Source organism: Canis lupus, chromosome 5, assembly GCF_003254725.2.
Source record: "Canis lupus dingo isolate Sandy chromosome 5, ASM325472v2, whole genome shotgun sequence".
NCBI lineage: Eukaryota > Metazoa > Chordata > Mammalia > Carnivora > Canidae > Canis > Canis lupus.
Window position 1 is genome coordinate 43,870,779 of NC_064247.1, and position 16,274 is coordinate 43,887,052.

A 16,274-nucleotide genomic window follows, 5' to 3' on the forward strand; every position below is an offset into this window, starting at 1 on the left:
TACCACAGGTCATACTTCCCCACTGTACCAAAAAGAGGTGCAGAATTAATATCCAGCAACGCATCATTAATTTGTACTAAGTAGATCTGAATAGCTGGGAAAATTTCAACGACACTACTTTTTAAGGAAATGTATTTTCTAAATTTAATAACAAATTAAGCTAAATCATATATCTATACAATAATTCCTCAGAGAACTTGCTTTAATAAAGATTCAAGAAAGCTTCACCAGTCAGAGTTGCCAATAAGAGATGCAATTCTTGAATGCTCAGGAAGTCTGGAAAATTCTTTAGTCTTATGATTGGTTTAACAATGGTTCCTGAATTCTTTACAAGCAAACTCTTTTTGTTTGGAAGAAGTAGAAGTAAACTTCAATTTGGTTTCTTTTGAGGGATTGTAAAGGCAAATGTCTTCTCAGGTGCCAAGCTCTTGACCCAAATGAAGCCTTTCAGAACACATGACTGAGAGAATTGGCTGGGTCTAAGGTGATAAATGTAAAAGGTTTGTACTACAATTGAGAATAATAGTTGATTATGTTGCCTTTTAAAAACTGGTGACGGGAGCAGTGATGGTGAAACAATCAATCCTTCATGACAAACCCACATAGGCTACATGACTGTGAGTTACCAGTCACAGCCCTGACATTAATCAAATATTTAAAGTTTATAAGGTCCAAATTAGTGATGATTTTTTTGTTTTAGCAAATAATAATGTAATGTCTATATAAGGTTTTGTCAGACAAAAACATATTCAGAGTGTTATTTAATTCAATTCATAAGACTGATTTATTAATATAAGTATAAAACTCTTCCAAAGATGCCTAAAATCTTGGCCACATAACCACCTAAAAATGCAACAAAACCCATAACATTAGGTTTATTAACAAACAAACCAGTGGTTTGTTTGTTAATAAACCAGTGAAATAGTGGCACATATTCCCTAATTTCAGGTGGAGTAACCTTAAAAAATAAATTCAACTGGCTCAACTGTATGTAAGTGATGAATCACTAAATTCTACACCTGAAGTTAATATTACACTATATGTTAACTAACTGGAATTTAAATAAAAACTTGAAAAAAATTAACGGGCTCTATGTGCACATCAAAAGCAGGGAGAGAAACTGAATAAGAAGTTGTTGATTTCTTTTTTTTTTTTTTTTAAGATTTTATTTATTTATTCATGAGAGACAGAGAGAGAGAGAGGCAGAAGGAGGAGGCTCCCTGCAAGGAGGCCGATGCAGGACTCACCGAAGGCAGATACTCAACAGCTGAGCCACCCAGGCAGCCTAGAAGTTGTTGATTTCTAATTTTGATTGTTTTACATTTATCTTTCATTTAATGGGTGACCATTTCTTTCCATACTTTTAAACCTTGAGTCATGTTTGCTAGTTAAACCATGGCAAGGGCCAAAGAGGGGGAGATGATCTTGGTAATCACTTGAAAGACCTGTGACTGTTTTGTCACCACTGGAATGAAAAAGTCTCACTCAGTGAGGTAAGTGAAGTAAGTGACTGCATTGTTCCTTAAATTCTAAATGCCAACAACCTTTAGTCATTTCTTTTTTTTTTTCCCTTTGCAGGGGGAGCGGCACTTGTGAGCTGGGGGGAGGCATTCAGGGGGAGGAGAGGCAGAGGGAGAGAGAGAATCTTAAGCAGGCTCCACGCCCAGTGCAGAGCCCTCTGCCACAGGGCTCCATCTCACAACCCTGATATCATGACCTGACTCGAAACCAAGAGTCAGTGTCTTAACCATCTGAGCCACCCAGGTCCCCCAACCTTTAGTTTTTCCTACATAAATATCCAGCTTGACTAAATACTTTAAATTATAGTTGAGTTCATTCATTCAACAAATGTTAGTTTAGTTTTTACTGGACACCAGGGACAGTGGAAGATACTGAAGGTGTGATGGTGAACTAGGACATGTGTTCCATTCCCTCATGGATTTTCCAGTCTAGTGGGGGAGATGGATGTATGAGGAAACAGAAATAGATATACAATTAATAATTCTAGTAAGTGCAACAAAGCGCAAGAATAGAGTACCTTGAGAAAGAACAACAAACAAGCGGACATATTTAGTTTGAGGATGGGGGTTGGGGTAGAGAGGGGAGTGGAGTGGTCAGGGAAGGCCAAGCAGGGCTGAAATCTGAAGGGTGAGTCAGGGTCAGGTGCAGAGGGGCAGGAATGGTAGTGGAGGCAGACGAAGCAAGCACACAAATCCCTGATGTGGGAAAGGACTCCGCCTGTTCTTAAGACCAGTAGGTCTGGCTGGAGCTCCAAGGATTCTGAGGCAGATGACGGGAGCTGATAACAGAGAAGCAGGTGAGGGTAGATGAGTCAGGGCTTCAAAGGCAATGGGAACAAGTTCACATTCCCATACAGACGCAATGTGAAGCCACCTGAGGATTATGCATGGTGATGACCTGATTCACCTCAGGAAGTCATTCACCTATTATGTAAAAAATGTAGGAATGGGGCAAGATTGAGAGCAGGAAGGGAAAGAGAAAAGCAATTTCAGTGGTCTGGGAAAATGACAGTGGTCACTTGGACAGGAAGATCCCAGGAAAGAGAAAAAATGGCCACTTTAGAGAGAGATCTTTAAGTAAAATATCAGGACTTGATGGAGAGGCAGCTGTCAAGAATGACATCTTTGGTCTCATTCATTGCCAATAACTAACCTGTATTATACGCTGATCAATTTTAATAGCTTTTTTAAATTAATTAATTAATTTATGATAGTCACAGAGAGAGAGAGAGAGGCAGAGACACAGGCAGAGGGAGAAGCAAGCCCCATGCACCGGGAGCCCGACATGGGATTCGATCCCGGGTCTCCAGGATCGCGCCCTGGGCCAAAGGCAGGCGCTAAACTGCTGCGCCACCCAGGGATCCCAATTTTAATAGCTTTATACATGTGTATGTTTGTGTGAATCTGCGGGTATGATAAAGACATCGTGTTCAGATTTAATAGCTAAAAAATGTGAAAAAGTGCATTGATACAAAGAAATTTACACAAGCTTCTTTGAATATAGTAAATATAGTAAATATTGTTTTGATAGTAAAGTTCCATCAAAACAATCACCATTACTGTGAAATCATATATTTCACAAAAAAGTCTTTCAAGCTCATGTGAAGAATAATAGTTCACAGTTCAAATATCATTTGACCTTAAAAGATGCTAATACAACAAGTGGATTTTCTTGCTTTTATTAGGCTGATTTCCCACCATCCTCATCCATTGTCACCAATGGTAAGTAAAATAGGCACTGGATAAACTGTCACTAATACAGATTTTATTGCTCTAAATATCTCTTTAGCCACTTGAGACAGTTGGCCATTAGAATTCATATAAGCTTGCACACAGGAGCACCCACTAAAGACTCTGACAGATGGCAAAAGTTCTGTGTTGAATCTACAAACATATCTGAATAAGTTATTTCTCTACCATGCTATATTCTTGCTAAGGTATATCGTTCATGTAAGTATCCACTGCTAAGCTACACACATGTCTAAAAAATTTGTGCAAAATATATTTACCAGCAGAGAAGTTGGGGATTTGGCAGGACATGTTCTAACCTGCTGAAATTTATCACCCGAAAAGTCAGAGCAGCAGGTGACGGGTTGTTGGCAAAATGTCTGGTGATGCCGGCAGGGAAGGACAGCACCATTTCTCCAGTAATCTTCACGATACATCTGGCATATCAAAACACACGAGAGGAAAGAGAGGAAACCCAGGTCAATATGCTGTGAATCAAAAGAGTTGTGAAAAAGAAATGACTTATGCAACAATATTACAAAGCAGAAGAGACAAAAGGTAAGCTCTTACAATTCCACTATCAACAACTAAATCATTTCTAAGACCTGAGAATGCAAGGTTTGAGTTACCACTTATCAAAAAAAGTGGCTATTTGTTGAATGTATTTTTGAACTGTAAGATGAAAAAATACAGCTTTTCTCTTTCTGTCTTTCTGTAAGTAAGTCTGTATGTTCACCTCACAAATAGAAGAATCGATTCTGATGTTTCTCTCTCTGATTTTTGAATCTTTGGCAGCATATTTGAAGATATTACATCAATGCACAATGTGATCACACTACTCACTAGGACTTAAGTTAGTTCTCAGTAACATGACTGATGCCTTGAGCATGTTCTTTTCTATACTCGAAGGGTAAACTTCTTGTTTCCATTTAGCTATATCTTTATTCCATGTCTATTTGGTTGAAACTGTAAAAATTAGTCATATAAATTAGCACAATAGGAGGATAATTTGGAAGGAAGAATAATCCTTTTTTTTTTTAAAAAAGGGCTTTATTGAGGTATAATTGACATACAATAAATGGCACTCATTTATAAGTGTAAAATTCCATAACTTTTGATATACTATATTTATAATATAAACATAATATGAAGCCATCATGAAATCAGGTTACTGAACATACCCAGCATCCCTAAAAGTTGCTGCATGCATTTCTGTGATCCCTCTCTGCTGCTCTTCTCTATCCTCCCACTCCCTTACCCTAAGCAATTGCTAATATGCTTTCTGACACTACATGTTAATTTGCACATTCTAGAGTTTCATGTAAACAGAATCATAAAGTATGTGATTCTTTTTTTTTTTTGGTCTGGCCTCTTCCACTCTGTAATAATTTTGAGATTCATCCATGTAGCACGTGCATCTATAGTTCATGACTTTATTGCTGTGTAGCATATGGTTATACCACAGTCATTTTTCTTTTTAATCCATTCATTTGTTGAAGAACATTTGGATTTTTCCAGTTTTTGAGTATTCAAATAAAGCTCTGATGAATATGTTTCTACAAGTCTTTGTATGGACATATGCTCTCATTTTTCTTGGTAAATTAAATAGGAGTGGAATCACTGAATCACACTGAAATCAAGTAGTGATAATCCACAAACTTTGTTCTTTTTCAAAATTGTTTTGGCTATTGTAAGTCCTTTGCACTTCCATATCAAATAGTCACTGCATCAATTTCTACATAAAATCAATGTAGTTCCAATTCACCTTTTATTGCCTGCACATAGCAAATTATTATTGGGCCCTTTATATATACTTTTTCTTCGCCAACAGTTAAATTTTCAATAGAGGGCGCTGAAAAGACATCGCAGGAAGAGGCGATTTTTCCTTCCTCATTCCAGAGTGCTTGCTAGGCAGGCTCCGGTGGTACTTAGGGCATCTAGTGCCAGGCTTTTGTAGTGCAGGAGGCCTCTGTGTGACCTCCGCAGTGCAGGTGGCATCCCCAGGGTGTGGGTATTGCAGCCTATGTGGCTTTGTTGGTGCCCAGTGGCAGAGGCAGCTTCCCTAGCATCTGATTCTTGTAGGGCATGTGTCTGGGCTGTCCCAGGGCCCAGATCCTGCAATGCAAGTGGATTCTCCAGCCCCAGGCTCCTGGCATGTGCACACTTTCTCCACAACCAGCTTCTGTGGTGCATGGTGGCCTGAAGTACCCACTGTGTGGCCATTAGCTTTCTCTGTCAACCCCCTCAGCTGGTTTTGTAGTGGAGTGTGCCTCAGGGAGACACCTCTTTGTGAACAGCTGGGAGTCCGCCAGGCTTCCCTATGTCATGCCAAAAACTCTTAAGGAAGTAAGCTGGGGCCATCACAATGCACACCTCACCTCTCAGGGATCACTGTCTTTTCGCCTCAGGCCCAGTGTCTTGTAAATCATTGTTTCATATGTTTTGTCCATTTTTGGGGTGTTTTCAGGTAGAAAGATAAATTGATCTCTACACCTTGGCCAGAAGCAGAAATCTCAAAGGATTATTCTTCTTTGGGAAACAGTAACTATTTCAAATGAGTGAACTTCTTTATGACTTCCTTCTACATTTGGATAATTTACTCTCATACCAATTCTATAACTTTAAGTTCAGGAGTGTACGTTCTAGGGGAATTGGGGCTACAAGATGGAAACTTTGCTCCCATTTGAGTATAAGGAACTCCATTTGCCCCATAGTCACCTTGTATGGCTGTGTGACTGTGATTAACGGGACACATGGGGCTCAGGGGAAATGGCCCTTGGTACATTTAAAATAGCTTATGTGAAGAAGTGCTACAGCCTTGTATGTGTAAGGCTGCCTTTGAGGTAGAGGTGGAGGGCAGGGGAACTTTCTAAAGTTGCCATGTCCCCTTCTGAGCCCTCATTCGGATGTTATCATCCATAACTCTGCACTAATCTGGATGAAAATTCTGGCTTCTGGAAGTTTGCACTTCCATCTCTTCTGGAGAATACTACTCTTCTCCCAGTTTGCCTGCCAACTCTGCTGTCTTCCTTCTCTTTTAGATACATAAACCTCATTTTATTTACTGGTGCTGAGCTCGGAATTCCCCTGCAGCTGAGTCTACTCTTGATGTTTTTCAATACATGGACGTGCAGAATATGATTTCACAACTCTAGAAGACAACAATTAGAGCATTTGTTAAAATAGACTTCGGCATCTACCCTCACTCAGTATGTTGTTGTCAGCAGCATGACTCAAATGTTTTTAATGGGTAGGGAATCAGCTCAGCTGCTTTACTAGGTTGCTCAAAATGAGATCTAAATGGTCTCTTGGTGGGGGATAAAGTTTCTCTTTTGAAAACTAGTCAGTGAAGGCAGGGAGTAGCATTTATTAAGTCAATAAAAATTTATTGACTCCTAATTCTGTAATTTTTGTTATTTGTTTTGAATGGGGAGGTCATTTAAAAATGAGCAAAACAGGGTGGCTGATGAAAGAAGTAGTCAATATAAACTAATATAAGAAGCACTGAGTTTCTTCATTTTTATTACTTTTCAGGATTGTGTCTCCACTGTCACAGGTGGAACTTTGCTGATTTATTAATTCATCCAGTATCTATTTCTAGATCTGAAATTTCCTATACAAAAGCATTTTCAATCCACACTCACTAAAGGAAAATATTTAACTCTCATGATTGTTCCTAACAGTACACAATGTGGCTACATTTCATGTGAGTTTGAATTACAGAAATCTGAAATACAGCGATATGGAAATATTAACAAACTCAAGTTATGAATAAAATTTGAAATCATGTGAATCCCAACAAATGAAACACTTATCAAGAATGGCACAATTTCAAAGTTACCTGGCTGAGTGACTTATAAACTGGGCTCTCCCCATTGCCACAGGCAGCACCACATTAGCCAATCAACAGAAATGCTGGCCAATTTTGGTCAGGAAACGTGTGAATTTGATATATGTGAGGTCATCAGAAATACATGGCTGACATAAATGTGACTTCTGTATACTGTTTGATAACTAAGCCCACGGTCTTCTTTTCAAGTATACATACTGCTGTACATATACTTATAATTCCCTTTCATTAGCTTAGGTACTAGGCAAACTCCTTTTCAGGTTTCAAGACTCAGTTCAAAGGCAGGCCTTTCTGAAACTTTCCTTACTATTCTCTTTATTCAGCCCTCCTTACTTTTTCCTCTCTCCAGGTTCCTTGGACAGATGTACAGATTAAAAAAAACAAACTATTTCATAGCTTCTTGCACATATCTTACCCATTCTTCTGAAGACAAGTGCTGTGTCTTGGGTTCTAGAAAGGCAAACATGCATTACACAGAACCTAGTGCAGACTAGGAACTCAATAAAGTGTTAAAATAAATTCATACATTTAATAATTATATGTAGGGTGACTATACAATGTACCAGGTATTATGTGATGCCCTAGAAAGGACAGTGACAAACAGGACAAATGTGATCTTTGCCCAAACTTCTGATTTAATTGGAGAGACAGACACTTGAATAAAAAATTTGAGAAATGATGAGAAGAGGATAGAATATAGGTGAGAAACATAATTTTTCCAGAGAAGTAAAGAATTAATCCCTAACACCAGGGTTGTTCAAATAGGAGCGAATAATGGTAGATGTGTTTCTCCAGCCAGCTTCAAAAGTTAAGTAGTTCTCTGCTGATGAGCAATCCAGAAAGACTCACGTGTCAAAATGCCTACTACAGGTGTTCTCAATACTCAAAGAATCTTTGAGTATTTGACACATGAGTCTTTCTGGATTGCACTGAGGGGGGCACTTGATGGGATGAGCACTGGGTGTTATTCTGTATGTTGGCAAATTGAACACCAATAAAAAATAAATTTATTATTAAAAAAATAAATAAAAAAACAAAAACAAAACCAAAAACAAAAAACAAAGAAAGGGTATAACTATACTCGAATGGGTTGTATATCACAGTATGTAATAATTAAAGTAGTAGATTGTTTCCACTGTATGGTCTGAAAGCAAATGGGGAAGGCTTTGGGTGCAGGATGAGAGGAAACCACAGGCAAAAGCAAGTCAACATGGCTTTTCTATATCATTTCTCTATGTGGCACTCTGTTTGACTTTATCCTCCTCCTCTGCTCACCCTATGACAGAATTTTTGAACTTGAGATGTTTCCTTAAAAGTGAATAACAAAGGAACAGCAATTAAAATGATTCACTGCCTGGAGCTGAAATTAAATTTAGAAGACTGTCACCTCATGATCTGTTCATAAATTTCAGATCCCATAATTCCAATGAAATTTACTGAATCTCCCACCTACCAGTATGCAATATGTACTGCAACTACTTATGGCAATATATTTGAAAACAAACTCAGTATATGCAGTCATCTCAAGTCAAAGACTCAGTTCATTTAGAAGGGCATAAGAAAACACTAATATTAATTTGGCTCAAATGCCACATCACTGGAATGCCAAGATCATGGTTCTTCTAGTTGGGGAAGAGACAGACAGTGGACACTGAAAACATGCAACATGTTAATTAGAGAGAAGGGCAATGGGGAGGGAGAAAGTGATGCCAGAGGGTGGGGAGGAGTGTTGCTATTTGCATGGGATGGACAGAGAAGGTCTCTGATACATCTGCTGAAGAATCCTGAAAGAGGTAAGGGGGCAAGTCACTCAGATAGCTGGAGAAGATTTCACCCAGGCTGAAAGAGCAACAAATGCTAAGGCCCTGAGATGCAGATAGGGTCTGCATAGCAGAGGAACAGCCTAATGACAGAGGAACAGCCATGAAGCCAGTGTGACCAGAGTGGAACAAACAAGGACACCACCAGTGATGGAGACAAGATCAGAGAGGTGGGAGCTGAAATGGGAGAAAAGTCTCAACAGATAATCTAGAGCCTCATGGACCATTGTAAAGCACTGGATTTTACTCTGAACAAGAAAGAAGGATACTGAGCAGAAGAGTGATATATTGAAAATAGATTTTAGGGGCAAAAGTGGAAGCACTCCTACTACCTATTATGTCTCTCTGAATAAATGAATGAATGATAACCAATTATTAAGCAGACATGAAAAGGACTCATTCTTGTGTGATTCCCAGTGCTTTTCAAGCTGGTATAGACATCTTTCCACACTCCTGACCACTCTTATTCTTATTTTCTTTTTTTGAGAGAGAGAGAGAGAGAGAGAGAGAGAGAGTTTGTGGGGAGGGGCAGAGGAAGAGGGAGAGAGAATCTTTTTTTTTGTTGTTTTTTTAGGGAGAGAAAATCTTAAGCAGGCTCCATGCTCAGCACAGAACCCAACACAGGGTTCAATCTCAAGACCATGAGATCATGACCTGAGCCAAAATCAAGAGTCAGATGCTTAGCCAACTCAACCACCCAGGTGCCCGCTGACTACTCTTATTCTTTTATTTTTTTTAAAGATTTTATTTATTTATTCATGATAGACGTAGAGAGAGAGAAAGACAGAGACACAGGCAGAGGGAGAAGCAGGCTCCGTGCAGGCAGCCCGACGCGGGGCTCGATCCCGGGACTCCAGGATCACACCCTGGGCCAAAAGCAGGCGCTAAATCGCAGAGCCACCCAGGGATCCCCTACTCTTATTCTTTTAAAGGTGTGTTTCTACCTGCCTTTCTCAATTCTGGTCAGCCTGAGCTTTCTAAAGTATAGGCAGGTCCGTTGATAATAAGTAATCCTTAGAACTGGTATTATAGAAAGTTATGTAAATTCTTCATTTAAAGAAGAGTTTACAGAACCAACATGTATATGTGTATATGAAGTATATATACAACTTAGGCACATGGCACTTACTCTAACAGTTCAAATGCATACTCTGTATGAGGTAGCTTTTAATTCCTATTGATATGTGCATGTGACAAATTACCTTCCTGGTTTGAAGATTGAAAAGAAAAGATATGGGAGAAACCAGAGTGAATGTTTGTGTCCTTCCAAAACCTGTATGCTGAAATCTAATTTCCAATACGATGGTGTTTGAAGGGGGGTTGTTGAGAGGTGATGAGGTCATGAGGGTAGTACCCTCATAAAGGAGATCAGCACCTTTATAAAAGTGACCTTGAAGAACTCCCTAGGACCCTCCCTCCTCCCATTTAAGGTTACTATGACCCAGGACGCTGGCTCTGGTCAGATACTGAATTTGCCAGAGCCTTGATGTTGGACTATTCAACCTCAAAAACCATGAGAAATACATTTCTGTGGTTTAGAAGCCACTCAGTCTACACTCTTCTGTTATAGTATCCCAAATAGACTAACACATCAGAGTCCATAGTGTTGGTTTCTCTACAATAGTCTGGGCACAGAATAAAATCTAAATGTTATTAAAAAGGACATGACATTTAGGGAGGTTGATAGATCCTACTGTCTGGAGTTACTAATCATGTTTCCCAGCATAATATTGTTAGATTTAGGCTTACAAAAACTAGTGTTCCTGAAGTGTAAAGAGGATTCACAGTTAGTCATATAAATTCCCACTTAAAATATATGTGGAGATCCAAATCCTAATTATACTTAATTATCACTCTTTAAAAAGTTTTCATAAAATAGTCAAGTGTTCGATGTGAATGTCTTCTTTTTCTAATTCTTATTTCCATGGATACTAAGGTCTTTTCAGCCCTAGCCCTTGTAAGTGAAAAATAAAGAGCAATTCTTTCCTCATTTAGGTTTGCCCTTTGTTTATCCATCACATTCAACCCTGGAATTGTACTAATGACACACTTGAAAGCCAGTTTGACTTCGGAGTTTTGTTTTTAGTGTAGACTAATAATCACTTTTAATTTTTGTTTTTTTGGATCATAAACCTTTTTGTGAAATTGATGGATGCTGTAGACCCTCTCAATGACAAATGCACATATGTACACACACATAAGATATGCAGTAAAATTTCAGGGAATCCATAACTTTCTGAACTCTATCCATGGAATAAGACACTAGATTATTGGTCCTTTGGCATATTTTTTTTAAAAAGCAGTGAATTAATATATCTAATTAAATTTTCTCCTCCATTCAAGGTATGCCACCTGTTACTATTAATCAAATTTTTGTTTTTTGTTTGTTTTAGTTTTAAGATAAGGAATGAAATAGTTATGTTTAGGGTGTCCCCCCCACCCATCCACTGGATAGGATAGAGTTTGAAAAATATGGTGGACCAAGTCCCAGGCTTACTTGCTTGGATCTGCTCCTTTGAAGTAGGCATTGACCGTTTCTGTAAATGCTGCTGCAACAGGGAGGGTGTCCTGGGCTCCCATGGTTAGGGGGCTGGGGCCCCTGGAAGAACCTGCACGAAATGAAAAACTTTCATTTATTATGGACATAGGAGACATGTTAGTATATGTGGAACTAAAAGCCCATTAAAAAAGGATTAAAGGATGAAATCTATTATTGAAAAAAAGTAATGTGCTAAGAACCATGTGTGTATATTCAACATAGAGCTCAAGTATTTAAAAAGAAATATTTGGCTGATTTACAAACAAACACACTTGAAATTAATTCAATTACTAATTTTTCTACAGAAAAAAAAATCCAAGCAGATGAATAAAGTCATCGGGGGGTTTCAATGTTTTACATAAGCATAAGGCAGTATTTGAATGACAGTTTGTACAGCAGGTAGTTAATAAAGACAATTATTAGCTTCCTATTTGAGCATTCAACCTACACTCAAAACTTTTTGTTTCTTTATTTCAAAGACACAAATGGCCATGGGGTACCATGTTATGCATTGTTCTTTTTTGGATTATTTGTTTCGGAAAGCCCAATTATCTTCAGATCAAATAAGCTCAAGTTTACATGTCCAAAAACATACATGACATAATGTACATTATGACTTAACACAGACACACAAGTACATCAATTCATACTATAACAATAACAGTAGCTCTCATGTTTATTGAACACCTGCTACTTGCTAGGCTGTACACCACATATCTTACAAGAATTACCTCATTCATACCCCACATCAGCCCTTTAGGATACCCATTATAATTTCCATTCTACAGAAGAGAAAACTAAAGCTCAAAGAGATAAGGGACTCAACCCAAGATAACAGGTAAGTGCAAAACTAAAATTCAAGCTAGATTTGCTGCTCTGTAAAGCTTGTGTTCTCCCTATTATACCATACAGTTTGTCTAAATGAAACATTTTTTAAAATTTTTATTTATTTATGATAGTCACACAGAGAGAGAGAGAGAGGCAGAGACATAGGCAGAGGGAGAAGCAGGCTCCATGCACCGGGAGCCCGACGTGGGATTTGATCCCGGGCCTCCAGGATCGCGCCCTGGGCCAAAGGCAGGCGCCAAACTGCTGCGCCACCCAGGAATCCCTGAAACATTTTCTTTTATGGTTTTGATACAACCTGAGGTTTCTGAAAGAAGCAAAACTTAGGATTGTTGTCTTTGCTCTTCATCTCTAGTATGGTTCTAGACAGCAAAGTTTTCGTAATGACAAGGTATTTAATCATGTTGTTACTCACTGCTTCTCCTTCCTATCAAACAAAGCACATTTACTCTTCCCAACCCTGGAGCAGACTACGTATTATGCTTTTTTTTCTTTTACTTTTGGTGACTTCTGTACTCTTCCTTTGCTATTAAAAAAGAAAAATCTACCCTTTGAGTATCTCCCTTCTCAATAAAGTTTTCTTTGGTAATTCTCACTCATGCTGGTCTCTCCATTTACTGTCTTCCATTGGCTTTCAATATCTTGGACTTGGGGTAATTGATCATTAACAAACACACGCTTACTATCTATTATGTATAAGGCACTATGGTAAGGTTCTGGGGATTCAAAGTTGAAACATAATCCCTGTCCTCAAGGACTTACAGTTCAGTGTGCTCATATCATCATCATCAATATTCATGAGCATTACCTCCATCACCACTATTTGTTGCATACTTAGTATGTGTTTTACATATATTATCTATGTAATGTATGAAGTAAGTGGAGAGATCGGGGAAGATTTCATGGAGAAAATACTGTTGGAACTGAGGTTTGAAAATGAATACAGTCTCACAAGAGGGAGAAGGAAGAAGGCTCAGCATGTACTTCTGTGTGGAACTGAGCAAACATGGTATTTTGAGAAACCACAGGAAGTTTGGCACTATTTGCAAATGTGTGCAAATGTGGTGGGTATTGAAAGATGAGACAGGGAAGGAGATGAGGTTGGGGGCCGCTAGAAATTAGGTCTTGAACAGTTTTGTATAAATAACTTAGTAAAAATTGTTTATTTTATAGGTGACTTATCGGCAGTTAAGATCATAGTTACTTTTTTGATAATTTAATACAAATCTATGGATGCTTTTCAAAGCGGAGTGCACATGTAGACAGCATTCATGTAATTTGAAATAGGGCTTGGAGGTCCTAAAACTGAGGTTAAGAACACCATCTCTAGAAGATGAGAGGCCTCTGAAATATCTGAAATAAGGGAGTTATGATGGGCTTGAGTTTAGATTGCTCTAGTGATAGTGGGGCAGATAATTTAGGGGCCTAGAGACTATTTTTGAACATCTGGAAGAACATTACCAGACAGTGACACAAGGGACCATGGCCATGAATCTGCAAATTAATAGCTTTGTGACCTTGGGCAAGTCAATTTACTTTTGGCTTTCTCAATCATAAAATAGAGGCAGTAGATCATATAATCTCTGTTTTAGGATTCTATGATTTTTAAGTTGTTGATACACATTTAGCTTTTTTTGAACTGTAGAAATAATGTTCTAACACAGAAGTAGGCTGCTTTGAAAACAGTTTCTCTTCAATGAGGATTTGAGTGGATCTGTCAAACATTTACTGAGCCTCTACTATGTGCAAGATAGTGGTGGGAGCATCAATATGTAAACTTCCAGAAAATAAGACATAAACGTATGGAAACATCTAATAGCAGTAACATATGCAAGCAAGAGTTTAATAGTTCAGGGCTCCTGGGTGGCTCAGTTGGTTAAGCATCTGCATTTGGCTTGGGCCATGATCCCAGAATTCTGGGATTGAGCCCCACATCATCAGGCTCCCTGCTCACTGGGGAGCCTGCTTCTCTACTTGCTATCTCTGTTTCTCTCTCTCTCAAATAATAAATAAATAAAACCGTTAGAAAAAGAAGAGCTTAATACTTCAATTGATAGTGCTACAAGATTATTTCACTGCAAATTAATTGCCAAATGAGTAGTATAGGGTGGGCTGTTCTGTGATTTAACAAAAAGAAATTTCAGCTCTTGAGTCATACAGACTTGGATGTATGGTTTTTTGCAGATCACATAGGTGGCCATTGTATCTGTTAAAGTTGCTTGATATAATGCTTGGACCCTTAGGACATAAAAATTGGCTGAAATGTACTTTCTTTGGATTCATTTAAATATGAATTCCTGTAATAATTAAGCATTGTGCTAATTGCTGACTGATATGCCAACCCCCCTTCATGGAGCTTATGGTCTGGAAGGGGACTACAATATTAGACACAAATGAAAGATAAAACACTATGTGAAGTTAGAGAATAGCTTAATATTATAATTATTACATTACTGTTAATGATATTTTTAAAGAATTCAAGGTAGAAACAGTATTTATTATGTGTATCCTTTAACATAATAAAATATCAAACACTAAGGTGGCTTTATGTTCTTCATACATTGAAAGGACAAACAGGTTCAGTATGATTATCTCTATTTTACTTGCCAAAGGTCACTCTGCTAGAAAGCAGTACAGCTAAAATTCAGTTCCAGGTCCTGACTAACAAAAACAGTAGTAGCAACAACAAAAACATCTACTTCTTATTGCATACCCAGAACTATTCAAGGAGCTTTCCTGATGTTAGCTTTAAATCCAGCTATGATTCCAATAAGGCAACCACCATTATTGTTCTTCTTTTAGGGATGGGAAAACAAATCCTGAGCCTTGCCCACAGTCACACATACTAACGTAAGCAGTATGAACAGAATTGGGATGCATTGCCTGACTCTGGATCCCACCCTCTTACCTAATCTGCTCTAATAGCACAGAAGTCAGAACAAATTATGTTAGGCATATGATGGCGCATTTGCAGTACCCCCAGAAGGACAGGTTGCTGCCACTAGCTTGTGGAGTCTGACAAAATAGCAATTCCAAGCAAACTCAGGTACAGAAATTGAGTAAGAGTACAAGAAGGTTAACTCTGCAAATAAATAAATGTTTGCGTGTCGGGTTAACAGAGCCCCTGGCCTCACACCACTGCTGGTTGGGCATTGGCGTGGAGGTGAAGCGTGTCACGAAGATGTGCACAAAATTGTGCCCGAAGCAAACCTGTGGCAAGGTCTCACCTCCCCTTTATGCACCCTCTTCTTCATTTTGTGTATAATGTTTTCCACTTCGCAGTACTGGACGTTAAAACTGTTTTCACATCAAGCCCAGCTCATGGAAAAGACTTATTTTTTAGTTGTTTTAAATTTAATATGAATTTGTGTCAAAATCATGCCTCCCTCCAGGGTGTTTGTACCATTTGTTTCTATCTGTTCTAAATGGTAATAACTATTGTTCACTTTTCCCCAACTTTGTGCCAAACTCTTGTAATGCTTCTCTTATACCAACTCCTTTGATTCACACAACCGGTTCACTGAGTAGGTGTTATTGTTAACATCCCTTTCTTACAGATGATGAAGTGTTGAGAGCTTAAGTAACTAGCTCATATTCAGAGAGCAAGCAACCTACACTTGTAGTTACTAAGCTTTGCTTCTATAGTAAAGAGTCTAGGGCTGTGTCAGAGGCTGTGAACTTCACTCTTCACCATGCTGCTTAGTTCACATCTGACCTTGAGCAGGTCAGTTATTCCAGCCACGTGCCCATGAAATTGGGACACTGATACAGTGCTAGCAACCTTATCTAATTAGAGAGGAGAGGGTGTGCACTTGTAAAAGCCAAGATGCCATAAGAGCAACAAGCTTTACCTTCTGTTCATCTGGGGTTGGAAACAGTCCCTTTGAAAGCCCAACTGGAAGCATGAGCAACAGGAGAGGGTGGTCTTGTTTGAAGACCATTCCTACCCTGGCAGTTTACCCGGTAACTGC

At 38.7% G+C, this 16,274-nt stretch overlaps 1 protein-coding gene and 1 long non-coding RNA gene across 31 annotated transcripts in view; one reads left to right on the forward strand and one right to left on the reverse strand.

Moving 5' to 3' along the window:
- SGIP1 (SH3GL interacting endocytic adaptor 1) overlaps positions 1–16,274 on the reverse strand; it is a 207,274-nt gene that overhangs the window by 16,079 nt on the left and 174,921 nt on the right. For all 26 annotated transcript variants that reach the window (XM_049110318.1, XM_049110321.1, XM_049110317.1 and 23 more), the window contains 2 exons: positions 11,416–11,527; positions 3,530–3,685 (listed from right to left, as the gene is read on the reverse strand). In XM_049110318.1, the coding sequence (XP_048966275.1) occupies positions 3,530–3,685; positions 11,416–11,527 (268 nt within the window). The remainder of the gene's footprint in view (positions 1–3,529; positions 3,686–11,415; positions 11,528–16,274) is intronic.
- The window catches only part of LOC112647188 (uncharacterized), a 142,736-nt gene continuing 138,558 nt past the window's right edge, over positions 12,097–16,274 (forward strand). For all 5 annotated transcript variants that reach the window (XR_007410809.1, XR_003128171.3, XR_004816236.2 and 2 more), the window contains exon 1: positions 12,097–12,295. This is a non-coding gene — a long non-coding RNA (uncharacterized LOC112647188). The remainder of the gene's footprint in view (positions 12,296–16,274) is intronic.